The 21614-nt window shown below is 60.1% G+C and overlaps 1 protein-coding gene across 4 annotated transcripts; it reads left to right on the top strand.

Moving 5' to 3' along the window:
- Window positions 1–5730: 5730 nt before the first annotated feature.
- Window positions 5731–21037, top strand: FAAP100 (FA core complex associated protein 100). Of its 4 annotated transcripts, XM_054047355.1 has the most exons (10): window positions 5731–5806; window positions 6152–6334; window positions 8846–8964; window positions 10236–11200; window positions 12892–13045; window positions 14050–14834; window positions 16441–16577; window positions 18400–18516; window positions 19699–19788; window positions 20245–21037. In XM_054047355.1, the coding sequence occupies exons 2-10, from the start codon at window positions 6170–6172 to the stop codon at window positions 20368–20370; spliced, it is 2658 nt and encodes an 885-aa protein (XP_053903330.1). In that variant the 5' UTR covers window positions 5731–5806; window positions 6152–6169; the 3' UTR covers window positions 20371–21037. The 4 variants fall into 4 exon arrangements, with proteins under 4 accessions (XP_053903330.1, XP_053903331.1, XP_053903328.1 ...); XM_054047353.1 differs by lacking the exon at window positions 5731–5806 and having other exon boundaries at window positions 6067–6334; XM_054047354.1 differs by lacking the exon at window positions 5731–5806 and having other exon boundaries at window positions 6068–6334; window positions 19702–19788.
- Window positions 21038–21614: the final 577 nt, after the last annotated feature.

The raw sequence follows: 21614 nt of genomic DNA, 5'->3' as shown, positions 1-21614 counted from the left end.
AGAAAGATCCTGTCTCCAAGCAAAGGTGGTGAGAGCTGGGAAGGGAACCGACAGACCGAGGGACCCTGGGGCCCTTTACGGCCAGCCTCTGGCTAATGCTCTGTCCCCAGCTCCCCCCAGGCAGCTCAGAAATTGCTGTGTGAAGCAATTCCACTTTGAGCACCGGGGTAGTCCCCTGCCTACCCCGCCCAATGCCACGGTGCCCAGGGCCTGGTTCCTGCGGGGCTCCCACCAGGAGATTTACGGGTGGGACGCTCATAAAATCAGGAATCCAGAGGGGACAGGCCAAAGGCTGCCCAAGGCCAGAGATGTTTGTGGCCCAATATCTGAGTGTCTGCCTCCCCCGGAGGGACGTATTCCTGGAAATTTCATCACAGGGCAATCTTTAATTCAAGATTAATCTTCGGTGTCTGCAGGACAGTCCTGAAGGGTTGGCATCCTGCATGCTGGGAGTGTGGCCAGTGGTGGGGGGAGGCAGCCGAAGTGGAGACATGCTTGGGGCATGGCCCATGGGGGTGCCAGGGGGCACCCTCTGGCAGGACCTGTGGGGGTGGTTGTGGGGGGGGGGGCGCCCTCTGGCCAGGGCCTGTGGGGGTGGTTGTGGGGGGGCATCCTCTGGCCAGGGCCTGTGGGGGTGGCTTGGGGGGGCCCACTCGGGGCAGGGCCGGTGGGGCTGTCTGTACTGAGCTCTCCCTAATCCCTTTCTGCACCCAGAGGACCATGAAGTGGTTTCTCCCCGTCCTGCTCTGCGTGGCTCTCAGCTATGCTGCAAAGCAGAGGCAGCAGCCGGCGGAATGGGACTACCGATCCGAAGGTAAAGCCGCCCCCAAACTCTCAGCACGGCTTGAATCGTCTGGCCCAGGGTGGCTGCAGACACAGGGCTGGGGGCCCAGCCACGGAGCGGCAGCTCCCAGCTGACCCCAAGTCACCTCTGTCCCTGTGGGCTCTGCCAGGGAAAGGTGGCCGCTAGCTCAGACCAGGACTCCTGGGTTCCAGGGTAGCTCCGCCAGTGCTGTGCTGTGTGACTTTGAACCTACTCATTCCCCCTTTGTGCCTCAGTTTCCCCGCTAGCTGTGCTCCCCCCCCAGAGCTGGGAAAGGGAATCAGCGCATCTGTGATGTGCTTTGGGAGCCTCGGCTGGACAGCGCTAGGGACGAGCAATGGGCGTGGGAATCATGGTGTCTCTGAGGGACGTGGCCGAAGTCGAGAGCTGGAGCCGTCGTGGTCCTGGGGGCAGGGAGGGGAGGGGTTCTGTGGGCTCGGCAAGCCTTCCCCAGCTCTAGTCGCTGGCTCCAGGTCCCCCAGCAGCCGGGGCTGCCATGGGCCCAGGTGCTCCCCAGGGTTTGTCTCCTTCCCAGCTGAGAAGGTGAGCCTGAGGGGCTGTGCCAACCTCACCGTGGTCCTGGACAACTGGAAATTCGCCATCGTGACGGAGATCAAGAACCTGCTCCTGTACGACCACCAAACCGTGCTCCCCGACTACGGCAGGTGAGCCGGGGCGCCGGGAAACTCCAACACCAGCCTGTGCCGGTGCCGGCCGCATGCTGACCAAAGCTGACGGGCATGGAGCTCACCGGGCCCGGGTCCCACTCTAGACCTGGGCCCAAGTGAGAGGCGTTTGTGGTGTCTAGTTGTTTATGGACGCGTGTCCAGGCTCCACAGGGCACTGCTGGTCTGGACCAGGCCAAAGGGGTGGGATGGGAAGCTCGCATGGTACCTGCCCTGGCTATGCCTGAACCAGCCAGTGCTGGGTGGGGGGGACAGCAAGGGCTCCCCCATTGTTACGGGGGGGAGGGGCTGTACATCTCTGTGAAGCCTGGGAGGAAGCTCACTCCCTCCCTCACTGTCCCGCCATAGGATCAAATCCCTTTCCGAAGCCCTCGATGACCTCTACAAAGAATTCAACGCGCTGAAGGGCCGGCTCGGAGAGCTGACCACCCGCTTCGAGGGGGTGGAGGCCTTTGTGGATGAGATGAACACGAGCCGAGGCCAGACTCCGGCCAAGCCTCCGATCAGGGCCGCTCAGCCGGAGGCTGACAAACCGGTGGCCCCCGCCAAACGCCGCCGGGTCCTGGTCAGGAACAACCGGAAGCCCGTGGAGCAACCAGGGGATGGGTCTCAGTAGGGCCAGCCCCAGCCGCACGCCCTGGGGGCCAGAAATGCCGCGGACTTTCCCATGCGTTTAGAAGCTGCATGTGTCTTTCTTTCTTCCCTAAAGAGACGTTTCCCCGCAGGTGGCTGTGGGCGGGAGCCGGGCCCCCGGGCATTCCCCTGCCCTCTGGATCAGGACCAGCTCCTAGGTGGGGCACGATGTGGCACTTCCCACTCACTGCCCCGCAGCTGCAGTGGTGCCAGCAGGGAGGACTCAGGCAGGAACCACTGGATCATGTTCTGGGGGGAGCGCCTGGACCCCGCGACTGGGTGTTGTGCCCCTGACCGGGACCAGGCAGCAGGGCCATGAGCTGCGGGGGGCATGGGTTTCTTTGAATCCAGACTCGAGCTGGTCTTAATCCACCACTGGCTGTACTGAAGCACACGCTGGGGCTTGTGGGAGGGGAGCTGGAGCGATGGGGGACGCTGGGCTGCCACCTGCCGGTGGGAGAAAGGTGCCCATTGGCTCTGGACAGCACAGCAGATCAGGCACTTGCCTCTCGCACGTGGAGTGAGTTTAGGGGGTCTGGGGCTCAGTCCACCCCATACCCCCAATTTCCTCCCTGCACAAAATAAACTGGAAGGCCTGCTTGGCCCAGGCTGCTGTGGGACCAGAGCCAGGGGCTGAGAGGGAGCATTGGCCTGGGTGCATGGGGGAGGCTGGTGGGCACCTGCAAAGCCCAGGTCAGCCTAGCTCGCCCTTCGCTTGCACAGCCAGGAGAATTCTTTACTAGCCGGACCTGCTCTCCATGTCCCACAGCGGCATTCCCCTGGGCTTCAGAACCCAACCGGGGGTAGCCAATCTGAAATCAGCCAGGCCTAGCCACAGGTGCATGCAGGGAAGGGCCTTATATACAGGCAGCCCTAGGAAACCCATCAACGGCGTGTGGGACTGGCCAGCAGTGGGCACGCTTAGCGAGGGCAGGGACTGCAGGTGCAAGCGAGCTGTGCCCGGGCAGTTCCGAAAGCCTGGGCCATGGTGGGTTTGGGCGGGAGGGGGGCTGGGCTTAACCTGCTGGGCTCTAGGGGAAATGAGTCGTTCCTGGATTTTTTCCCTCAATGGGAGGGAGAACCCGCCCCTCGCACCACATTGCTGGCTGCCCCTCCAGCCACTCACGGGTGAGACGCCCTAGTTTCTGGAACGTTCAAGTTTTGAGGCAAAACAAACAAAAAAAAATATCTTGGAAATTAAAGGACCTGCCTGTTCCGCTTGCTTCATTCCCGCCCCTCTGCAGGAGCCAGAACCCATGAGCGGGAAGACGGGAGGGACAGCGGAACGCCAAGCTGCCACGTAGCCAACTCGCCCTGATACGCCGCAGCTGGCGAGCGAGCGATGCAGCCGCCCAGCCTGTTCCCTCTGGGGTGAGAGCTGCAGGCACTGGCCCCCTCAGCCTGCATTTCGCATTCAACTCGGTGAGGTGCAGGAAGCTCAAAGCACCAGTATTTTGGAGCAAATCTGGCTGGGGACCCAGAGGAAATAACGGTGTCTGGGCCTCGCTCCAGTCCCTAGTGCAACTGGAGAGGCCTGGGGATGCTGCGGGCCAGGGCTCGCCTGTCGCTTTGCCTGGCTGTAATCCCAAGCTCCTGCTCTCTCGCTTTCACAAGTATATTGGGCGTTCCTTCCTGCTGCGCGGCCCAGGTCCCCTGCGCGCGTGGGGCCAGGGCGCAGCAGGGTGGAGTTCGTGTACCGTCTTCAAATAAAGATTTTTCTGTTACCGTCACCACTTTCTCCTGCTGGAATCGTAACAGAAAAGTCAGCAAACGCCCCCGGCCGGCCAGAGGCCAGCACGGCTGTGATCCGGAGGAGAGACAGCTGTCTCCGCCCTGCTAGTTACCACTAGCATTGCATTGCATACGCACGGGAACGCCAGCCAGGCGCGAGGGCCGTGACGCAGGCTCTTGAGTCGGTTTCAGCCAGGCAAAAGCCTGAGCTCTCGCAAGAAACCTTCGGAGACTTAGTTCCAGCCCTTTCCAGAGCCGAGTTCTGACGGCGGAAGGGCCCGGCAGTGGGTTGTCCGGCCTCTCAGTTCTAGGTTGCTGGTTTAAATCCAGCCAAGGGCAGGCGTCCCCAGGTCATTGTCCTCCTCGTTAGATCCCCACCACAAGCAGTACTAACTGGCCCCCATCTCAGCAGTGAGGCCGGCGCGGGGCTGATCTGGCCAGCCACTCAAGTCCCTTCTCAGGCAGGGTGGTGGTGGGGTGTATAGGAGACCATCACTGCCTCCCCCCTGTGCTGGGGTGAACAGAGGGCTGCCGCTTGGCACTCTGCCATCCGTGGATCCCAAGTGCTTCACAAAAGGGTGGTGGTTCATTCCTTCCACCGCTGGGGAAACCAAGGCAGGGAAGGGCCTTTCCCTAAAGCTGTACAGCAAGTCTGCTGGAGCTGGGAAGTGGACCCTGGACTCCCCACTCCTAGCCTTATGCCCTCCCCAGGGCTCTGCGCTGCCCTCACTCTCCAGGGGAACTCCAGCCAGCCAGAGCGTGTTGGAAACATTCAGCCTGGCCCAGCTCCCAACCCTGCTCCTGCTGGAGCTAGCCCTGTGCTCACAGCACGGCTTCCCTGCTTTCAGGGCAACCAGCGGCCTCCCTCAGGCTAGCCCTCAACCGCCCCTTCCCCTGCGGCAGTCGCTTGGTGCCACCTTGTGGTGCCCCAGAGCTGTGCAAAGGGGGTGGGCTGGCATCACCCCCCTGCAGGCAGGTCTCTCTGTCCTGTGCCTCCTTCCAGGGAGTGTTGGAAGAAAAGGGGGTTGATAACATGGGGCTCACACTGCAGATTGTGTGGCGCTGGACGTGTCTCTGAGTCCCACTGCAGGGCACTCAACAGAGCCCTGGATCAGCACCACCTGGAAAGGGGGCTGGGAGCCAGGACGCCTGGGTTCGCTCCCTGGCTCTGGGAGGGGAATGGAAGTTAGTGGTTACTGGGTGGGTGTGTGTGTGTGTGTGTGTGACAGCCAGGACTCCTGGGTTCTCTCCCGGCTCTGGGAGGGGAGGAGAGTGTGGTGGTTAGAGGGGGGGGGGGCTGGGAGCCAGGACTCCTGGGTTCTCTCCCGGCTCTGGGAGGGGAGTGGGGTGTGGTGGATAGAGCAGGGGGGGCTGGGAGCCAGGACTCCTGGGTTCTCTCCCGGCTGAGAGGGGAGTGGGGTGGGGTGTGGTGGTTAGAGCAGGGGGGCTGGGAGCCAGGACGCCTGGGTTCTCTCCCGGCTCTGGGAGGGGAGTGGGGTCAGGGGGGGAGGGGACTGGGAGCCAGGACGCCTGGGTTCTCTCCCGGCTCTGGGAGGGGAGTGGGGTCAGGGGGGGAGGGGACTGGGAGCCAGGACGCCTGGGTTCTCTCCCGGCTCTGGGAGGGGAGTGGGGTTGGGGGGGGGGGTGGCTGGGAGCCAGGACGCCTGGGTTCTCTCCCGGCTCTGGGAGGGGAGTGGGGTTGGGAGGGGGGGTGGCTGGGAGCCAGGACGCCTGGGTTCTCTCCCGGCTCTGGGAGGGGAGTGGGGGCCCCTGGTTACACCGGGGAGCCGCTGCTGGCTGCCCCGCCCCGGGGGGTGTCCCAGCGAGCCCCTCCCCCTGCAGCCCTTCCCGCTTTACGGCCTGTCGCAAACGCCCCCCCGCCCCATTGCGGCGGCCGCGGAGGGAGCCGTAAGGCGGAGACGCCCCCGCCCCGGTACCTGCGGCCCCGAAGCCCCCGGGCTGGGAGGGGGCCCTGGGGAGCAGGTTTGGGGGCCCGCGGGCGCGGGGGGGGGAGGAGGTTGGGGGCGGCCCGTAGATCCCTGCCCCCCCCCCCCAGCCGGGACAGTTCCCGGGGCGGCGTCTCCTTCCTGGGGGGTTTGTTCGTTGGCAGCTGGGGCCCCTGGGGGGGTTGCACTGGGGGCCCCCTGCAGCGGGGGGGGCATTGCCCCCCTCCCCCCAGCACGAACCCAGCACCCCTTGGAACAGTTCTGTGCCCCCCCCATGGGGCGCTGGGATGGGCCCCCCCCCTTCCGATAACCCTCTCCGTTCCCCCCCCCAGGCTGGCACCGGCCGGAGGATGGCGCACGTGGGCCACAAGGTGGATTACCTGGCTGGGTTCTGCTGCCCGGTCGGGGGGCTGGCTGCGGGCAAGCCCCGAGTGCTGTGTCACGAGAACCAGGTCTACCTGTCCAACGGCAGCGAGTTCGTCTATGTGTACGACCAGGAAGGGAAGGTGCTGAAGGTGAGCGCAGCGATGGGCCGTCCGCTCTCCCCCAGGTGCCCACCCCCGGGGTAACTCTGCAGCCAAAACAGGGCCCCGGAGAGGGGCTAAAGCCTGAGGTTGGAGGTGACGGGCTCCCGTTGAGAGAAGGGCAAACCACAGTACGAGTAGGTCAGTGCGCACTAAGGGACTTTTCGCGGGTAGGAGTGTCACGGAGTGTGGGGGAGTCAGGGCCCGGCACCCCCCCACTTCCTGCGATTCACCGGGACTCTCAGCCAGCCAGTGACACAGAAGGTTTATTAGACGACAGGAACACGGTCCCAAACAGGGCTTGTAGGTACAACCAGGACCCCTCAGCCAGGTCCCTCTGGGGGGCAAGGATCTTAGACCCCAGACTTGGGGTTCCCTGCCTCTTCCCAGCCAGCCCAAAACTGAAACCAAAAACCCCTCCAGCAGGCGCTCTCCCTTTGTCCAGTTTCCCGGGCAAAGGTGTCGACTCCCCATCCCCTTCCTGGCTCAGGTAACAGGCTCAGGTACCGTCCCTCACCTAAAGTCATCCCCTGCTCTCCCATCCCCCATGCAGACAGCCCCAGTAAATCTAAACGACATTCCCAGGTCAATCCACCCCGCTCCCGACTGCATCACAAGGAGCAGGATCCGCACAGCTGAACGGTGTGGGCAGGCTGGGGCACTGTTGACTTGCGCCCCCGTTTGCCACACAGGGAGCACTCCTGTAGACATGTCCTCTGTTCCTGGGGGGATGGCTGAAACGTCAGTGACTTTCTGTAGCTCCTAGAATCTTTTCCATATCCAGGCACAGGGCAGGGTTTGCCCTTGTGGTTGCCTAAAGCTTGGCTCCGAAGTCCTTAGTGGACTGATTTTCAGAACTACAGAGTGCCCGTCAAAGTCATTGGGCACCTCTGGGTTCTCAGCACTTGTGACATTAGACCACTTGCTTAGGAGCAGGTTTGAAAATCTTGGGCGTAGTTCCTGCCACCAGCGACTAGCCACCCGGCTTCCTCCATCCGTTTTCACAAGGCTAGCTCCATGTATGTCCAGTTAGCAGAGTTCGGGTTTCAAACTATCAGTGAAATATTAGTATGGCTTCAAATAACCTTTTCATTGGCGAATCAAGGGTGCTCTTTGACCTTTTCCCTCATTTCCTGGGACAAACCATTTAATTCAATTCTTGAAAGATTTTTTCCTTTTTTCAACAAGATGACGATTTTTGAGTTTTGTGCGCCATGGATTTTTCCCTTTTCTTTGCTGTGATAAGCAGCAGCTTTAGCACCAAGTGAGACATGTCATCTTTTTTAATTTATTCTTTTTATCATTTCTAAGGAAGCCATCAGTGAGATACCAGGATTAGCCTCCTTACCTGTCTTTTCTTTCTCACGGAAGTAGGTCGTCTCTGGGTTTTGAATTTTTCTTTTTTCCATCCTCAGCTAGCATAAAACACTGAATGTTTGCTTTGAAATTGTGTGTGTGTGTGTGTGTGCGCGCGCTCATGTACATGCCACTCTTTCAATCCTATAGCACCACTTGTCCCAAAACACTGTACAAGCTACAACTGCTTCCATCACCAGAGCAATGAAGCCACCTCTGTTGTGAAGTGTCACCTGCTTACAGCACACAGCAGCGACTACACAACTGTTTAGACTAGAAGTGAAGAATGCCAAACCAGGTCTTAAAGTGATTGTTTTGAATTTACAAAAAGAAGAACAGGAGTACTTGTGGCACTTTAGAGACTAACAAATTTGTTAGTCTCTAAGGTGCCACAAGTACTCCTGTTCTTCTTTTTGCGGATACAGACTAACACGGCTGTTACTCTGAAACCTGTTTTGAATTTGGAAATACACATGCAACATTACCCATTAATGGTTCTACTCCTGGCAATTAGCCAGTTTCTGAATATACTGTTTTAACTTGCAGTTGTTCTATATGTGCATCCTCAGCTACTGACCAGGGGAAAATATGATCCTGCTAAAGTTTCCTTTATTCATGTGAGAGAAGTTTGCTCCTAGGAAGGTTGCAAATGTTTGTGTTGAATGGCTAATTTTGACACATGTGCAGTCACACATGTATGTTCTCACATAGCATCACTTGTCCAAGTGCATGTACGGAATGCTGAGCATAACTTGGTGCCTCATGCAGCGCTGGCCGGTTATCACCCCATCCGTACTTGTACATAGAGTTCTCGAGTAAGCACTGGGGAGACTCGAGAGGCCAGATCCTCCATCAGGGTCAGTGGCATAGTTCTGTTGATGTTTCGTGGGTCTTGTCTTCACACACTGCAGCGGTGGTGCTGGACCTGTGGCTGCGTAAGGGGAGGTGGGATGGTGATAGCTGGCATCGGCTAGGTGGCCCCAATGCCTTTTGGTTCTGTTTGCTGCTGCTCTGATAAGTTGTGTCCCTGTGGTGAGCTCTTACAGGGGCAGCTGGGAGCCTGCTTAAAAACCAGGAGCAACCTTTCCTCCAGCCTCCATCCTTGCGGCATGAAACTGACGTTCTCTTTCCCTTTCTGATATCTAGGCCATCTATAGGTTTCCTGATCAAGTTTGGCACGTGGAACTCCTCCCCCTTCGTAGGCAGCTCTACATCCTGTGTGCCGGAAACGGCATTTACTGTGTATCCCTGGACCAGCAGAGCAGGTGAGACTTGGGATGCAGCCTAGCAGGGACAATGAAGTTTGTCTCTGCTCATTAAAGTCCTAACGAGGGTAGCAGGTGGTTTAATGGCACATGCTTCCGGCGCTCTGCAGCGAGACCTGGCTGGAGTCTAGGGGTTACCCTGAAGGATGGTGGTCTCCAAGCATTCCCGACCCCAAGATTTCCATGTGACCATCTTCACATTCCTCCTGTTTGCCTCCAACTGTTGTGTGGTTACCATGCCCTGAAGGAACTGCAGCAGGGTTAACATTTCAGAGGGGAAACACCTGCTCTTCTGAGTCACCCCAAAAGAACCAAACCCCTGGCAGCGGAGTGTCTCGCGGTGCCCTTCCCATGCAGTGCGCTCTCCACCATGCTAGGCTGTCTGTTGGAGGAGTCCTCCAGAGGGCAGGGTGGTGGCACTGGCAGATGTCTAGTCACTGTCAATGCCTTATTTACTCATGATAAGTGGTGGGGGTGCCCCCCTCCCCGTGATCCTAGGGGAGCTGATGGGGCAGAGTTTTGGCCCTCCCAATGGGGCTGTCCTCCTGGTTTGTGGGTGTCTGCTTGCTTCAAGGCCTGTTTGTTAAAATCCATTAAAAAAAACATAAAAGGCTCGGCTCCCAGGCTGGTTTTGCACTGTCCCGGCAGCAAATCTCATCCACAGGTCAGACTGCCAGTCCATTGAGAGTGGTGACTTGCGTCTTGCATTGACTGATTCCTGGGGCTTCAGAGGCCGCCCAGCCGTGCTCCTAGCCCCCTGTGCGGTGCTACATGTTGGGAGAAGGGGAAAATCTATCTGACCCCACCAGGGGTCAGCTTGAAGCACGAGCTCTTGGTTCCCCTTAGGTTAGCTGGTTCGCAGTTTGTGTGATTGATTAGACGCTAAAGTCCCCAGGCTGTGTGACTAGACCGGTACCGCCCATGCAGACAGCCTTGTGTCTGGCACCTGTGCTTCATCCTTTCAGCATGCACACGCCCAACAGCCACTGGTGTTGGGGGATAGCAGAGGAGTGGGATGGCAGGGTCAGGTGCTCTCCATCACGGCCTCATGCACCCAGAAGTTACTGAAAGGGTTAAGGTGTTCCAAACCACACGCCCCTCTGGAGCACTGGCTGTTCCTGCTCTCTCCAGATCACGGCACCCAGTGGGGTTCCTGGAAGCGGATGCTCCTTTTGTAAGCTCGTCTGTAAGCGCGGGGGTGAGAGGCGAGCTAAGGAAGCGCTGGCTTTGCCCTGTGGCTTGACTGAAACCTTTTCCTTGTTTGCTTGAAGGTTAATGAAGCAGACTGATGGCGATGGCAAAGAGGACGCTTGCCCTTCCAGCGTCTTCCCCGTAGACGCCGATGCCTGCATCGTCCCAGACGTCACGCTGTGCACCTTCACGCTGCTGAACGACATTCTCGTCACCCTCTCCCAGGCTCAGGGCCAGTGGTGGATGAAACTCCACGTGCTCCTGGACCCCGATCAGGAGAGCCAGCCCTGTCGGCAGATCAGCCAAGTGGGGTTCTCCACCTGCGACCAAGCCGGAGACGACGGGGATGCGCTGTCCTCGCACTTCCTTCCTGTCTTGTGCTGTGCGTCCGCACCAGGCACAGCCGGGCCCGGGGAGGGTCTGTGGTGTTCGGGGGGGTTCACGCTGGAGGAGCCCCTCTTCAGCCTGCTCTTTGGCATAGACGCTGCCATGCTCGACTCTCCCATGATTCTCTGTGGCTTCCCGGACGGGCAGCTGTGCTGCGTGCCACTGAAGGCCCTCAATTCTTCTGAAGCCGGTGACGCCTGCAGTGAGGTTGCAGGCCAGGCTCCGCCTGTGAAGATCCTTCACCATTTGGAAGAACCTGTTGTCTTCATTGGAGCCTTGAGAACAGAACACAAAGCCCCTGACGATCCCGATGACCAGCAGCTGTTTGGAGACTCAGGCTGCGACTGCGTTGTGGTGGTCGGGCACTACGGCAAGATGGTGGCCATGAAGGCAGAGCGGGGAGAAGAGGCCAAGGTCCCAGAGGTCAGGGAGTACTACCTGCAAGGGCCCATCCTGTGCGCCGCCTGTGGTGGCGGCAGCCGGATGTATTACAGCACGCATTCGGACATCTCCGCGGTCGACCTGGATTGGGTCAGCAACGCTTCCGACCCCGAGAGCATAGATAACACTGCATACGTCCTGCCTCCCGTTCTGTCTCCAGCCAGTTTAAGTATCTGTAGCGTTGTGGCGCTTTCCTTGTCTTCTCGGGCCTCAGAAGGTACTGCCAGCAGTAAAAAAAATTGTCATTCTTGGGGCTGAAATGGGCAGGAATAGCTTTGTCCTAACTGCGTATTCCCGTTTCTACCTCTCCACCATTCCTCGTTAAAGGTCCGGCTTCCATTGGCTTACCCTCGTTATTGTAAGTTGTTTACATCAAGCGTGCCGAGCCAGGAATTGGATGGGAGAGGAAATGTCATGTGTGTTCAGAGATCAACTCCCCATGTGGCTGTCTTTGTGGTGTCCCTTGTGTGGGTGTCTCTCCCACCTTGGAGCAGTAGGCGGTGTGGTCACGGTCGGAGGGGTTGTGCTCTCTATGCTGTGTCTGTGTCAGAGGTAGGATCCTGCGTGGAGTGGCGCTGGGGGCAAGTCCAAATCGACCTAAGCGAAAAGCTTCCCAAAAGGCAATTTACAAACACCGCGGCTGGCTGGACAAAGGGCTCCGCAGTGAAGAGCTCCAGACACAGCCGTTCAGAGTCCGTAAGCTCCTTTCCTTCTTCTGCCTGACAGCTCTGTGTCCACGCATTGCTTACCAGTGAGGGCTGGGGAAGCAGGGGGGTTGCCTTCTCAAAGTGGGGTGCTTTTGTAGACCCAGGCCTGGGCAGCATTTTGGGGACAGTCCAAAGTGCTCTGATTCCCATTGCTCTCTGCCATGCATAGAGATGGGGGCAGAGAAGGAGCTCGGGAGCCCTGTTAGCTCTTACTGGAGCCCCGTACGCTGGTGGCTTTGTGAACACATGGGCACTAAAGAATTGGCAAGAGAGTAAGGTGGCATTTGCCAAAGCAAACGTCCAGAGCATGAACAAGTGGGGTGAGGCAGGGCGCTGCTGGCACCTCTGCAGAACTCAGGGAGCAGCCTGCCCCAGCAGTGGTTGGTTGTACGCAGAGCCTGAGCGTGTCTCCTGATCACAGAGGGACCTGCGTGGAAACAGACTCTTTGCATCCTCGGAGCTGCTTATTTTGCAGCGGTCGTCATCCTGCGGCGCCGCCCGGCTCCTGAAGTCACTGGGGCAGGGAAGGAGCAGTGGGCAGCATGGAGCCACTTCCCATGCATGTGTCCCTGGTAACAGAGCGAGTGAGGGAAGGGGCAGGAGCGGAGTGAGCGCATCCCGCCTGCAGGAACCTGCTCTGCGGGAACCGCCTGCAGGGGGCTGGTGGCTTGGGGGGCACTCTTTGTGGGCACGCCGTGTAACGTTTTGTGTATTTGGTTTCCCGTTGTAGCCCGTCGACAGTCATTCGCAGTCTGTGTCTACAGTTCTCTCCAAATTCCTGTTGTAGGACACCTGGTATTTTGGGGTGGCCCTGGATGGGTGTGGGGGGGCGAGAGGTGAGCCTGCAGTAATGGCATTATGATTGGAGCTCCCCAGTCCCCAAACTGCTCCTGGAAAGGAATGTCTCGTTATGTAGGGACTAATCAGACACTCCTCAGCAGAGTTACACCCACAGCCCTGTCTGCAAAAGGCGTTTGCCTCCTCACACCACAGCTTCCCCTCCCAGCCGGCTTGCTGAGGCGGGTACAGTCTGCGGGCCCCAGTTGTCCCTGCAATCTTCAGGGGGAATGGCTCCTCTCTCTCAGGGCTGGGTGCAGGGCCCAGCCAGAATGAATAACGTGCGCATCGGGGAGCTGTGTGTGATGTCCTAGTCTGTTTGCTGACGGCTAACCTGGTTCTCTCTGTGTGTCCCCCTCTCCAGGTGACTCGGAGCTGCTGGCTCTCTCTGCTAAAGGCCGACTGATGAGCTGTGACTTATGTAGTCCTGATGACGCTCATCCCGTCAGGCTGACCCCAGAAAAAGCTGGCCAAAGGATAAAGGAACTGCTGTCTGGGATAGGCAATGCCTCGGAGAGGTAAAGGGCAGCGTGCTAATGGGTGTGAGTGGGCTGTTAGCTTGTGAACTCCTTGGTTTTATTGGAGGTGAACTAGACTCTCCTGCATCAGCTCCTGGCTCAGAGGTTAGCTGTAAAGTGCTTTTATTAGCTGGCTGCTGTGCTCAAACATTTGCCTTTCCTGAGTGATTCGGAGTCGAGACAGCCTGGGAAGAAGCCCCCAGCCCCATGGGATAATAAAAGCCTTGTTTGCAGCCAGTGCTGCCCGCTGCCCTTTTCCCTTCAAACCAGAGAGCTCTTGTATGCCGAGAATGGCATGGTGTTCACAGCCTCTGCAACAGAAGGTGGGAGGGCAAGATGCCCGTGACTCCCAAGCATCCCAAAGTGGATGCCCATTTGGGGATCCCGTGCAGGGCAGATGTGTGCCTTAGGCCTGAACGTTCATCTGTGCCTTATTTTAAACCAGCCGCTCTCCTTGGGGTTTGTGCGCGTGTTTCCTAGAGCGCCAGGTACCTGCCTTTGTTGTGAGCTGCTTCTGTAGCCGCCACAGCTTTTTGTAGCCACAGCTGAAACCAGGAGCCTTCCTGGGGAAGCAGCTGGGAGTGGGATCACATCGCCTCCCCGATTGGCTAGCATAGCGTTAACTGAACGGGCCCAGGCTGATCTGGTGTCACATGTGAAAGGGGGCAGTTGGGGCACCAAATCCTTGTGAGCAGCAATGCTGTGGCTGGCCAGGTCCCAGGAGGGTTCTGGGGACGACAGGGGGCACTCAGCCTGTCCAGTGCTCTCGGCTGTTGAAGTCCCAGAGCAGTGATATCCGGGGGAGTTTGGAAGGGCTCATGAAATGATCCATGGAAGTTTGGCTTCTCCACCTGAGTGAGAGTGCCACTTGCCCTGGGTGTGTGTAGCCTTGTGTGCTAGCCTTTGACCACCTCGCCTGGCTGCTTTTCTGATTCGTTAGCTCTATGTCCCAAAGTCGTTATCTCTGCGGGAAGTGAGCTCTCTTCTCCCCCTGCTCCCCACAGAGTTTCTTTCCTGAAAAAGGCCGTGGACCAGAAGAACCGAGCGCTGACGAGCCTGAACCAGGTGATGAATGTGAGTGCTGCCTTACTGTCCAACCAAGACGGCCGGAAGCCCGTCACTTGCACTGTTACCGCCAGTTGGAGCCGCCTGCTGCTCCGAGATACCTGGGCCATCTCCTGCGTGTTGGAGAACTTGAGCGAATGCAGCCTGGAGCAAGGCTGGACCCTCTGCGTTCAGCTGTTCACGAGCTCCTGTGCCTTCGACGAAGACTCTGTTGATTCGGCCACCACGTTCACCTTTCCAATCGACCAGCTCCTCCCTGGGAGCAAGAGGGAGGTGACGCTGCCGCTTGGCTCAGCCGAAGGCACCAAGTTGGAGCTGCCTCTGACCGTCTCCTGTGCTCTCTTCTACAGCCTGCGAGAGATTCTGGACAGTGCGTCGGACTCCTATGAGTCACTGGACGACCTGCTTCCTGATGACTCTCCTGGCCTTTCCCCAGACAAAGAGGGGATCTGCCTGCCCCTGAGCAAATGCACCATCGACATCTTGCAGTGCCTTCGTCTGGATGACAGCACAGTGCCTGGAGCCCCTCCTTCCATCGCCACCCTGTCAGACCCGGTGGAGACCTTCCTGAAAGTATCCAGGGTGCAGTCTGACCCCAGCAGCGTGGAAGTCAGCGACCAGCTGCTTCCCAAGGCCCTAGGAGATGAATATCTACCCCCATCAGTGGCTTCTATCAAGGTGTCATCGGAGCTGCTGAAAAATGCATTGAAGAGCTTCTGTGAAGGTTGGTAATTCTCCTAGTGCGTGTTTCTGTCCAGGCAACGTTGTCCTGGGGTGGATTTGCTGCAGTGGTTCCCCCTGTGCAGGGCTGGGCTCTGTGATCGCTTGCCAGAAGTCGTTCCCTTCGGACGCTCAGAGGCTCTTTGATTTGTCTTGTTTCCAGGGCTGTTTGGGGGGCTGCTTGGCCACGGATAACGAACGTTGACGCTTGTGGGGGCTACGTGGCTGGCCTGCCTGGGTGTTCAAATATTCAAATACCGCCTGTGCGGATCAGCTGAAGTGATCAAATGAGGGTTGCCCGAGTCGGTCTCTGTCCCAGCTGTGTCTGCAGCGAGAAGCCCAGACCCAGGCCGGCTGCCTGGCGCTGCTGATGCTTTGTGCTAATTTTCGACTCTCATAAACCAGGATTTTGTGCCCCCTCCCCTGCCTGGGCATGACCCCCTGGATTGTGAGCTTGTGACATAGCATTCCCTTGTGCAGCACTGCCACCGCTGCGCGATCTGGCCTGGACACCCACGGACAGGGACTAGCCCACCAGTCCGGAAACCAGGGCTGGAATTCCATTCCTGCTGCCCCTATTGGAGCCCATCCAGGCCTGCTGGAGTGGGGTGGCATCTCTTCATGGCCAGTCCGTGGGATCGCCACCCCTCTGCCTGGGGAAGAGCAGACAGTCTGTCTCCTGCTGGGCTGTTGGCAATGCCAGGACTCAGTCTCTCGAAGTGGCTGTGCGAGGTGGGGTGAAGGCACCATTGGAGTAAGCTAGAGCTGTGTCTGAACGGAGTGGGTTTCAACGTGGGTGAGGGGGAAGGAACTGCACAGTGTGTGTCCAGGTGTGATGCAGACCTCGCCTGCACAGCTATGCCAAGCGTCTCTCCCTCTGGCTTCCTGAGCAGGGTCCGTCCGTCGTGCCAGTGCGTGGAGCATTCGCTCTGGTGGCGCCGTTAGCCAGAGCCGAACGCTGATCTCAGAGAAATGAAAATTGGCCCGGGGTGGAGTTAACCCCACCATACTCCTGTGGCTGGCACGCTGGCACCACAGTCACCTCCCTCTTCTCCTCTCCCCAGGAGGCGCTGCCTCTGTGCGCAAGAGCCCAGGGTGAGAAATCAGACCTTGGGGTCTCCCACGGGGCGGTGGAAACCCATAACCACAGGGCAGCACTCGTCTGCGGGAGGGGAAGTGTCTAACAGAGCAAGCGTCCTGGGGCCACACAGAACCAGCCCTCACAGCAGCTCCTTTGTGTCCGCGGATCCTCTTCCCCGGGGAGAGCGGATGGGAAGGATCTGCCTCTGACAGAAAGGAGCGGCCGCAAGGGCCCAGGCTTGCTGTCTCCTTTGCTCCTATGGGCGTCCTGTGGCACTAGTTGGGGGCTGTTTCATGGAGGCCTTGACCCCCGCCCGTCGTGTGGCGTGTGTGGCCGCCCTCCCTCGTGCCACAGGAGCGTGGCGGGGTGCCCGGGGGAGACCTCTCCGAGTGGGCTCGCTTAGCGTGACTAACGTGACAGCGGTGCGGGGGAGGCGCCGGGCTCGTGCTTGGAGAGACCCCGGCTGCTGCTGCGAAGGGGAGCGTGTGCAGCCACCTGACCGGCTCTGCTTTGTCTCCTTTTCCCCCAGGAGCCCCGCTCTGCTGCGCTGCTCTGCAGTGGCTGCTGGCGGAGAACGCTGCGGCCGCGCCGCTGAGGAGCCAGGATGTGTCGGCAGTGCGGGGCCTGGCCCCACGTGGAGGCGAGGTGCAGCTGCTCGTCCGAGAGGCAAGGAATGGGTTAGCTCTGCAGGGAAACAGCCCCCGACCCATCCCCCTGAAGAGCCGGCTTCTGCCCCAGGGTCTTGGGGCAAGGGACCAGCCAATGGCAAGCCGGGGGCCGGGCTCTGCCAGTGGAGGCCCAGAGGGAACCACTGCGGTGGGGAGGGAAGGAAGGGTCTAGGTCCCTTCATCGCTCAGGGCTTGACAAAGCGCTGACCCCTCCTCACAAACGCCCTTTGGCAACGTCCCCTGGGACCGGGTGCCCAAGCCCATGGGCGTCAAGGGGCTGCACTCCGGGGGGGGTCAGTGAAAAGCCGCATGGACCTGGCTGCATTGCCCAACTGGCTGTTTCCCCCTCCTTTGCCCCCCGGGTTCTTCAAAGGCTTGTGCTGTCCCCCTGCTGCCTATGGGACTGGGGGGTGGCCACGGGTCAGCTGAGTTCCTCACTTCTCAGACCCGAAGGGGACACAGCCCCTTGTCCACGGGATTGTCCCGGCCCTGCTCTCTCTGCGTCTGTTCAGCCATGCGTCAAATCTGCCAGTGGCCTTATCTGGCCCTCGTCCCTGTGGTGCCAGCGCTGCCCAGCCCTGCCAGGTAGGTGGGCGCCTTGGCCAAGCTTACGCAGGTGCATGGCAGAGCAGGGCACTGTCCAGGTCCCAGTGCGATGCCTTAAAATCCACAACCTCCTTTCTGCCTGTGGGGCTGACGATTGCTCCCAGCCTGGTCCAAGGCTACGGCCCTTCGTGTCTGAGGAGTTCAGACGCCAGGCACCGAGCTAGAATGTGAACGGAGCCAGCGGCTCTGGGAGGGCTGCTTCTCCATGCCTCCCCCGGCGCTCCCCTCCCCCCCCCCCCCCCCCCAGTCTGGCTGCTGTTGCCAATACTGGTGTGAATAAGGACTTCTCTCCTGCTCAGCCCAGCTGCTCCTTCCCGGTCCCGCTGAGTTGCCATCACTTGACAGTGATGGCCCTGATTCGGCATCACGACTTGGCTGCTGGATCCATGGAGCTGGGAAGCAGCAAAGCTCTGGTTTTAGCTGCTCATCCGGCTCGCTGTGTTTTGCTAATTCTGCAAAGTGAGGGGAAATGTGGCTAGATGCTGGTTTAGGTATGATCTGCTTCGGCTTTTCCCTTAATGCGAAAATCCCTCTCTAAGTGCAAAAGAAAAAGACTAATTGCAAACCGGCTCTCCTGCCACAGCCGGTTAACCCTCCGGCGAGAGAGCCCCAGCTGGCCGTACGCTGGCGATGACCTGGTTCAGGTTGCTTCATGCACGAGAGCGTTAATATTGCCAATGTGATTAGTGCCAGCGTTAATTCTGCTCAGGCTAAGTCTCCCGGATTAAATCCGTTGGGGAATGGCCATCGAATCATCTCATACGCTGCCGGGCAGGGCTGGAGCCTGCTGGCCTCCTGCATTACTGCCCCTGCTGGGCTCCACGCTGCTTCCCGGCAAATGCCATGAGTCTGCACTGAGCTAGGCCCCAGTGTAGTCTCGGTTCAGGAGACCAAACGACCTTTTACTTCTAAGGTTGTTGGTTGGGCCAGGGCAGCCTGGCTGGGGGAATCGTTCCCCTCTTCTGCTGCCGCGAGCCTGGAGGTGTTCCTAGTGCAGATGGGCGATGGACGGGGAGGGGCAAGGAATGAATGCCCCATGCCGCTGCCCCTAGAGCACCGATCTCTCTGGCTGTTGGGATCCGCATCTAACCCTCCTCCATCCACAGCTGTGCTGTGTGGCCGAGGGGGTGCCCCCGGGGTCTGCCCCCAGCCTCTGCGCAGACAACCCCTCTGGCTTGGCAATGTTTGCAGTGAGGATCTCCTCTCTCTTGCAGGTGGCCGTGAACAATCTCTGCCCAGCGGGCCCTATCCAGGCCGTGGAGATCCTGATGCAGAGCCCTTCTCTGGCAGAGATGTGCAGAGTGCATCAAGCCGTGATCCGGCGCATCCAGGTGCCGATCCCACCCCCCGACAGACAGGGGGTTATGCTTGCAGCGACTAGGAGCCGCCCCATTGCAGCCTGCCCCGGGGGTTGTTTGAGCCGCCTCTATTTTGGGGTCATTTAGCTGGGAGTGAGCTTTGCCTCTGTCACGCCATTGGCCTGGTTCTGAGCTAAGTTGGGGTCCCCGGGTCGTACCAGCCAGAGGGGTTTGGCGCCTCCCAGCCCTTCGGCTCTCTGGAGCTGCTGCTTCTGACCCTCGTCACCTGGGCTCGTCCGACCCTTCCTTGCCTGTGCTGGGTGCACCCAGGATGTGCTCCCAGTGGGCAGCGTGAATGGCGCTGCGCTGTCCAGCCTGCAGGCCTTCCCGTGGCTGCACGGCTATTACGTGGTCATCCCAGGCCCCAAGCCTGCTGGGATGGGACACCTGGCGCGTTCGCCACCAGCGTGGCCCCAGCACGGACTCCAGCCTGCTGCTTGCCGCTGGCAGTGCTGCATAAGCTGCTGTGCGTGGCCTCTGTCCGTGACCAGCCAGCAGAACCAGGGCTGTGTAAGAGCCGAGCATGGGCAAAGGCAGAGCGACCTGAGCCCTGGGCTCAGAGGGGCCCCAGTGCAGTTTGGGTTGGAGCAGTTGCTTTACGTGGGCTCTCCTTGGCACCACCCTGTGGCAGAACTGGACAGTGCAGCTTGAAATCAGCGGGGCACTAGCCGGGGAATGCGTGACTGGGCTGGCCCTGGCTAACACGCTCCCCATCGCCATTGGAGGCTGTAGCAGCCTGAAACAAGAGTGGGCCCTGCTCAGGGCAGTGACTAAATGGAGCCGGGCCAGAGGGGTCCGTCAGTGGGGAGTGCTGAGGCCTGGAAAGCCTGGAGGCTGACGCAGAAACGGGAGTGGGAGTCGGTGCTGCAATGCGTTCAAACCCAGGCTGGGTGGGCGGGGGAGTGTTTCAAATGGTGCGGCACTGAGAGGCTGGGAGTGGCTGCTAGGAACAGCAGGCCAGCCCCGGGCAGGCAGAGTTCCAACAGGACAGGAGCAGGAGCAGTATCAGGCCTGGCCGAACTCCAGCCAGTGCCGTAGCCATGCCCGAGGCGTCTGGCCTAGCGAGGCTCCCCCCCTCGGCGAGCGTTGCCTAGGGGCAGCCTCGAGTGCTCCACGAAAGCAGCTCCCTCTAATGCCACGTTCTCTGTTCTGAAGCAGACTCTGGTGCTGGAGCAGGCGGCCCAGGGCTCCGGTCCCCCTGACCTCCGCATGCAGTATCTGTGCCAGATCCAAGCCAATCACGAGGTAGGCAGCGTTCCCGGGGGGCGCGTGGAGCGGGCGGGGGGTAATCTGCACATTGGGCGAGTGCGTCTGTGTAGCCGCAGAGGGGGGCAGAACGCCCCTCTCCCGAACTGCGGGGCGTGAAACGCCGAGCCCAGGCGCCGAGCGGAGCCCTGCCGTGGGCCCACGCCGGCGGGGCTCCTTGCTCGTGGACAGCAAAGCCAGACCCTGCAGAGGCTGACACACTAGACTGGCAGAGGCTTCCAGGCCCAGCGTGGCGTGGTCCCGTTGAGTGCTTGGCTCCTGGCAGCCAGGAGGCAGCGGGGCTGGGGGGTGTTAGCCAGGAGGCCGGGGGGCTCTCTTGCCATGACATTTGCAGCTGGGCCCTGGTGTGGCTGCAGGACGCCTGTGCGGAGGGGCCAGGGCCCGGCAGGCAGCGGCGGATCCAGCTTCCTAACCCCTCTCCTCTCTGCCGGGCAGATGCTGCTAAAGGACGTGCAGGCCCTGCGGGACCGTCTGTGCCTCGGGGACGACGCCAGTGCCACGGCGGAAAAACTCCTGCACGTTTACAGGCAGCTGCGCAACCCCAGCCTCATCCTGCTGTGAGCACGGGGCCGGCCTGAGATGCTGGGGCCAGCGCGCTCCACGCGGGGCTCCAGGCAGCGCTCGCTTGGGCAGAGCCAGGCGTGCTCGTTAACCCAGCCAGGACTGGGGAGAGGCAGTGCAAGTCCCCACCCCGAGTGGGGAGCCCGAGGCTGAGATCAGGGGTTGTGTGTGTGTGTTGTGGATGTGTTTTAAGCAGCGTGGGGGGTTCCCAGGGCTCCAGAGTTCCTGGCCGAGGCGGGAGTGTCGCTGAGCTGTGTTGTGTGTGGCTGGCAGCCAGAGTAGGTGGCGTGTTTGGGGTTGTACTCGACGTGCTCGTTTAGCTTCTGTCTCGTGCCAATGGCCGTGACTTTGCTGTGCACAGCGTTGGGAGCCGGCTCCCTGGCCGGGCACTCGGATCTTCGCAGGGAATGATCCGCACGGTGCTTTCCAGCTGGCTCCCCCCCTCCAGAAAGGGCTATGCCTCCCTACAGCGTCTCGCTTTCAGGGTGCCTGACGGGCTCACCGGGGTCCCACCCCCAACCTGCGGGGCCCCTTTTCATTTCTCAAAAGGCTGTGCCGCGTGTCTCCGTGGGGCAGGTTCGTCCTGCTCGCCGTGCTGTGGCAAGCCAGCACGTCCCAGTGTTTGTAAATCTGTCGTGTGCCATTGAAAACGACCCTTTGCCGCTCAGCTTGTGCCCGTCTCCTTTCCTTTCTGTCGCAGCCGAGCTCTCGCCCTGGTGAAAGCTGCCTCCGAAGCGCCTTGCCCCGCGCTGTGCTGTGCTGGCAGCAGAGGCCGGGGGCAGTTCCCCAGCACGTGGGCTGAGCACCGTGCCCTGGGCGGGCCGCGAGCAGTGCTTGTGTTGACTCACCACGAGCAGCCTTTCGCTGGGACCTGGCGCCCCGCAGCATGCTACCGCTGCCCCTCCCGCGGCAAGCTGAGGCAGGGGAGAAAAGCGATGGCTCTAAAGGGGCGGGATGGCGGCCTTTGCCCTCTGCAGACCTGGGTTCGAATCCTTCGCCGCTCACACCATTTCCCCAGCCTGCCATGCAGCGCGGTGCCCTTTGGCACTGCCGGGGCGGGGGTGCTGAGGGCCTGTGCTGGCCGGGCAGGGACACTTGAGTGGAGTGATTGCTCAGCACCTGCCAGACGAAGCCCGGCCCGTCCAGGGCTTGGCTTCCTCCCCTGAGCACCAGCTCAACTCGGAGAACAAAGCGAGCCTGGCCGGAGGGAGGTGTTACCCGCTTCACTGCCCCTGGCTGGTCCT

The sequence above is a fragment of the Malaclemys terrapin genome, chromosome 13 (assembly GCF_027887155.1).
Source record: "Malaclemys terrapin pileata isolate rMalTer1 chromosome 13, rMalTer1.hap1, whole genome shotgun sequence".
In the NCBI taxonomy this organism is placed as follows: domain Eukaryota; kingdom Metazoa; phylum Chordata; order Testudines; family Emydidae; genus Malaclemys; species Malaclemys terrapin.
This window is presented reverse-complemented; position numbering and strand designations above follow the sequence as displayed.

Bases quoted from the DNA above. Each gene is read 5' to 3' on its own strand.
- FAAP100 (XM_054047353.1), top strand. From the start codon at position 6,107: ATGGGCCCCCCCCCTTCCGATAACCCTCTCCGTTCCCCCCCCCAGGCT. The intron at 8,965-10,235 runs GTGAGACTTGGG...GTTTGCTTGAAG, and splicing joins TCCCTGGACCAGCAGAGCAG to GTTAATGAAGCAGACTGATG. The intron at 13,046-14,049 runs GTAAAGGGCAGC...TGCTCCCCACAG, and splicing joins ATAGGCAATGCCTCGGAGAG to AGTTTCTTTCCTGAAAAAGG.